The 5685-nt window shown below is 36.3% G+C and overlaps 2 protein-coding genes across 2 annotated transcripts in view; both read right to left on the bottom strand.

Annotated features, from left to right (window-relative positions):
• On the bottom strand, window positions 1-3375 carry LOC111692399 (myrosinase 1-like). The gene is made up of 4 exons (XM_023456397.1): window positions 3359-3375; window positions 2234-2298; window positions 1247-1926; window positions 1-161 (listed from the first exon to the last, which is right to left on the bottom strand). The coding sequence occupies exons 2-4, from the start codon at window positions 2272-2274 to the stop codon at window positions 1-3; spliced, it is 882 nt and encodes a 293-aa protein (XP_023312165.1). The 5' UTR covers window positions 2275-2298; window positions 3359-3375.
• Window positions 3376-3959: 584 nt separating this feature from the next.
• The window catches only part of LOC108912686, an 11464-nt gene continuing 9738 nt past the window's right edge, over window positions 3960-5685 (bottom strand). Inside the window, exon 5 of the mRNA XM_018718003.1 lies at window positions 3960-3979. Within this exon, the coding sequence (XP_018573519.1) occupies window positions 3960-3979 (20 nt within the window). The remainder of the gene's footprint in view (window positions 3980-5685) is intronic.

Below are 5685 nucleotides of genomic sequence, written 5' to 3'. Positions count from 1 at the left end.
TTACTTCCTTGAACAACCTAAAAAATAGCTCTGTTCTCGTTCTCTGCAATAAAGTAAATGTCTTACAGTAAACTGGAGCATTCTCTCTGCTGCTTCCTGGTCTTCTTCGCTGTCACTTCCGGGTTCGGACCATGACGTATCGATGACCATAGCGATCCTTCCTTTAATAAGTGGCAAATTGGTTAGGTAAATAAAGGAAAAATAAAAAAAGATGGCATAAACCATAGACTGATTTATGGATGATGTTGTAATCTGCGATCAACTTGGAAGGAATATAAAAAAGGGTGAATGTAGTGAATAAGCTAATGATGATACACAGTAAGTGTCATATTTGGTCTGTACAATTTCAACTATGACAAATTGTTGCGGGTCGCCTAAATATGTGACGTCACGTTAAAAGAGTCTATTAGAGAAGCGCTTCAGGCATGTAGCGAGTCCAAAGCACTCTGGCCGTGCACGTGCACAAGATGCACAGGATCGGCTTAGATTTATAATTATCTCGAAAACCGAAGCATTTAAATAATCAGTTGCTTAATAAAAGCTGCTCATTTTCAAGGAATGCACTTATTTCAGAAACATCCTGTTTGTATTTTAATTTACTGACAACTTTTCCGGATTTCTGTCAAAAAGTGTCAGATAAGAGTTGTGTCAAGAAACTAATGCAGTTAAAACTATTTAGTACGATCAAAACACCACTTTTCAAATTTAACATATTGTTAGAGGTTAATAAATTAAAATTTGACAAGAGTACCATTCTGGAGACTGATATCTAATCAGCTATTACCATCTAATTTCTTAGTGAAAATCCTGCATATTCTGTTTGAAACATATTCGTCAGTTTCTTTATGCGCAGTATCTATTGCAATGTGTAATTGTTTAATGTTCAATTGCGAAATAATTAAGAAGTCAAGTTCAGTGACTTTACTACTCTAGTGTGTAATATGATCCATATTATGTTACTTAGTATCAGGTGAATGTTATTTTCAGTGCATAAACATCAACAAACATGTAAAACATCAATCACATGTTAGTTGAATAAAATTAGTTTAAAATAGGAAGTAAATTTTCTTGTAATAGCGAGGGCGCCGTTTTTCTTTCCTTTTTCTTTTGTAAAAGTTTTAAAAATTTTGTTCCGTATTACAATAGTCTAAAGTTGGCGTTGCTTTGTAGCTTTAAAACAAACGAGACAAAAAATATTAAATACTTTAACAATGTTCAGTAAATTTTCTTCATGACTGAAACCTACCTTGATTGGTGGCCCTAAATTCGTCGTCGTAGATGTGGTAAGCCTTGGCGTGAGCCAAAATTACGTTCCTAGCGCAAATATACTCTCCAACCCCATTGGAAACGACACCAGGAGCGAGATATCCAGTACCGTATCCCGCCTGACAGACCTGTTTCGGTTCGTTGATGGTGATCCACATCTTCACGTCGTCTTTAAACAGTTCGAAGCACAACCTCGCGTATTCCGCGAAGAGGTCCGCCACAGTCTCGTTCAACCAACCTCCGAGCTGATCCTCCAAGGTTTGGGGAAGATCCCAGTGGTAGAGCGTCACCATGGGCTCCACGTTGACAGCTTTCAGTTCGGCGAACAAGTTCTTGTAGTACCGCACGCCGGCCTGGTTTACCTTGTCGGGGTATCCCGTGGGCAAGATTCTGGCCCAGGCGATGGACAGGCGATAGTAGTCCAGTCCCATGGCTTTCACCATGGCCACGTCTTCTTTGTATTTGTGGTAGGAATCGCAAGCGATATCGAGAGTGGAGCGGTCGACGATTTTCTCTGGATGGGTGTGGACGAAGTGGTCCCAGATGCTTTCCGTTTTGCCGTCTTCATTCCAGCCTCCCTCGATCTGAGGGGCAGCATTGGCGACGCCGAATTTAAAATTCTTGGGGAAGTATCGAGAGTTGATCTCGTCATCTGCCAGTCTAGAATATGGCCCAGGAAAATCAGAACAGGGAAAATTCCAGAAGGGTTTCGAACAGTTAAACGCTATGGCATTTAATTGGAAACAATGAATTTTGAACCATAAGTAAGCATTGTATTGGAATACGCATGCGTCCTACTGTTGGAAACTGTTATGGATTGCTCTACGAACAAAGCTATTACTTTCGGAACAAGATCCAATCTTATTGCAAAAAAAAATAAAATATTCGTTCCTTTAGATACATTTTCTATATTTCACCATTACCACAAATCAGATAACTGCTAAAAACATAAAAATATTGGACTTACCCTACATAAAAAAGGGAAAACACCAAGACAAGGACCTTCATTATTGCACGAGGTTATTAGGAACACTGAAATTAATTTATTTTCAATCTATTATACTTAAACTTATCTAAATAGATTATTACATTTTGGAAAAATATTTAAATGTAGTTAAAAAGTGTATCTGTATTTAAGAGATATGGATAAGAGTATCATATTTTAGTAAGTATGTACTTCATATATTTTTAAAAACGCTTCTCTTGCCACTTCAATGAACCTCTGAATGTTACTGATAAATTATATAAGTAGATATGTATACATTTACTGAACAGTTGTATGATAAGTTCAATCAAGGTATGGAATTTCTAAATAAAGCAAATAGCGAAATGTGATGAAGAATGGGATGGAAATGCAATTTTTACTCAAATGACTCATCTCTTTATACATTTTTTAAACCAATTTCTATTGTACCTACTTTTCAATCCGCCATAATTCGACATCTTTTATTCAGGAATTTTCTGATTCGTAACCAGCTACCACAAATACCCACGGTAACAAAATTCAGGCAAATTTATTCATACAAAAATGTGTGACTTAAAGAGGTAAGTGGGATCCTAGCCTGTAGGTGGTTTCCAATTCGAACCTTTAGAGGGGTGTTATATTATATTTTCTTGATATGTTGTCTATCAACCTACATTTATACAGGGTGTAACCTAAGTACGTTAAAATATTTAAGTGTATTCCTGAGTTAATTCTAAGAAAAAAAGTTTATACAAACCTAACATTTTATTTTCGATTTTTTAAATAACTTCAGTATAAAAAATACACAACTATGTAGGTACTTATTATGTCTGGTACAAAACTTTTTTTTGCGGGGCTGTGTTATTTTGCAAATGTATTTAATGATATGGGATCCCCCAAACTTTTGGTATTATTTTCTTTGTTTGGAAAATATAAGAATTAACAAATAGTTTATTTTAAAACAATACGTTACTCTTAATAATAATCAAGAAGGGCGACTTCTTTTGATTCAGTGCTAAAAGGCTAAAGCAATAGCAATAAACTTCATTGAAAAAGGCTTTGGTAAATGTTTAAACCTAGATATTCAGTTTCGTATGATTTATATTATGATTTTTAGATGGTACTCACGATCACGTGCTATTCTTAACAAATATTTATAACAAGGTACTTATGAATGTCATAACGATGGTGTGACAATGACTGCCAGTTTATTATAAAACAAACAGCACTCAAGTTACTGATAAGAAGATATCGGTACTAGTAGTAGTCTTAACAATATTTGTAGTAAGGTACGGCTTTTTGCATATCTTGGAAAACATTTCAAATTCTATGATTAAGTGTAAAAACGATTATTATAACTGTTTGTTTCATGTTAAAAAATAATAAAGTGGGAGGGATAAACGTTTCGATGACAAATGAATGTAGGGAATTGTTCAGTCGAGGTACTGAGATGCATATAAATTTATATAAAAGTTACACAATGGAATAATATTGTTTATAAAGTTACACTATTATTAATGATGACGAAAATGTAAAAAAATTAAGGATCCTTTCAAATTACTTTTTATTCTTTTTGTATTATTATTTCTATTAATAAGTTTTGGATTCACAATTTGCTACATTTTGTTAGAAAAAATCTGGCTGTGTGTTAAATTTCATCAATTTATAATATCGAATATATATTTTTTTGCAGACTTAAAATTTAAATGTTTTGTTTCAGTTTAAAATCCTAGGAGCCGTTGTATATGTCTGAAGATAAAAATTTAACGAATTGGTCAATAATTAACCTAATATTGTAAAAATATTGTCCTGTCTAAAATTATGAAAATAGCATGTTCGCGCTGTTCTATTTAATAACCAATCAGCAGGCTCAGTGATTTGTTAATTTTTTATTTTCATGCATTTCCAATTAGCATCCTTTGAAAAATCCTTCATATGGTTTCACCATAAATCATCCCAAAAAACCATAACAGGCGTAGTATCACCATTACTGTGGCAGTCGCTTTTGTAAATGCACAAAGACACCCTGCGCAAATAAAAGTAACAATCAAAATATAATTATTCGATTGGTGTCCGAGTTTTTAGTGAATCACTGTATGTACAAAAATGTGCACAAAACTAACAAAATCGAACATTTGGAGATAGGCATACCATTTTCTTGTCGTGAAATGTAAGGCGAGCTATTAAATTCGCCTATGTTTCCGATACCCTTAGCAATCCAGTCAAAATAAGCTTTCATGGCTGAGCATCCAGAAAAGAGAATTTGAATGAAAAAATCGCAGATCATTCGAAAATTTCGCGCGAAGCTCTGCAGACTGCGAGATCGACATGCAATAGCTCCGGAGACTGGTAAATCAATATCAATAAACACGCGAACAAGAGCTGAAAGCCCCAGACATCGCCAAGAAGTAAATATATAAAATCGCCGATGATTCCAAAATTCGATCGTCGAACCGCCCAGACGACAGTCTCCCATTCCAACGAACGGCGACGACAACCAGTGCCTAACCTACCCCCAAGGTCGCCGACGAGAGAAAAAATTAAACTTTTTTTATAAAATTCCACACAAAATACAGTATCATTCTACTTCTTTTTCTTATTCAGCCATTTCAGCAGCCAATCAGTGATGGACATATTAAATTAATAACAAAACAGCAACAAAATAAAGCTATGAACAGTTTAAATTTAATCAGAATTGGATCCTGCTCAGAAAACCTACTTCCGAAGGGCAACAGAGGTTAGCTTACGATGTTCAGTTAAAATGGCATATTGCTGTCTCTGAAAAACCGCCACAGCCAGTTGACTTTTGTGATGTACTTTCGAGGTTCGGTCTCAGACGCCCAACTAGTACAGTCACAGTCCGGGTTCACTCGGTGGAGAAGTGTTTTCCAAGGTTCGGGGATATTACAAGACTTGGTATCAATAAAACTTTTATTTTCTAAAATAAATCGCAGTCTATAAACACATATAATATTAACAATAATACCCTACCCATATAAATAACAAAAACATCGGGATACCTATTGTCACGAAGGCAATACGGATGTCCTGACGGTGACAACGCCGAGTGTCGCGGAAAGACCTGCTAAACACCCGGAGTCGGCCGCGAGGTAGACGTCAGGTACCGCGGAAAGACCTGCTAAGTACCCGGAGTCGGAGTCCAGGTGTGTACCTTACCTTGAGCGCCGCGGAAGAGACCTGCTAAACGCTCTGGTTAGGACACCCAGAGGAGGGTTGAGTGCCGTGGAAAGACCTACTAAGCACTGCCTGGTGTAGGTGACTCCGTTGCTTTTATACAGAACGGCTGGTAGTGCCGTGTGCAACTTCAGCCGTTGAAACGGCGACTTCGTGGGCCGTGTGCAAAATCGCGGTGCGCCAAACAATTATAATACAGCGGGAGCAAAATAAAATAAGTTCATTACTAAAATATAAATGAAATCCCGAAAATAAAAAAA

Source organism: Anoplophora glabripennis, unplaced genomic scaffold (genome assembly GCF_000390285.2).
Source record: "Anoplophora glabripennis isolate ALB-LARVAE unplaced genomic scaffold, Agla_2.0 scaffold1042, whole genome shotgun sequence".
Classification (NCBI taxonomy): domain Eukaryota; kingdom Metazoa; phylum Arthropoda; class Insecta; order Coleoptera; family Cerambycidae; genus Anoplophora; species Anoplophora glabripennis.
The sequence above is the reverse complement of the archived record's forward strand: the minus strand, read 5'-3'. Positions and strand labels throughout refer to the sequence as shown.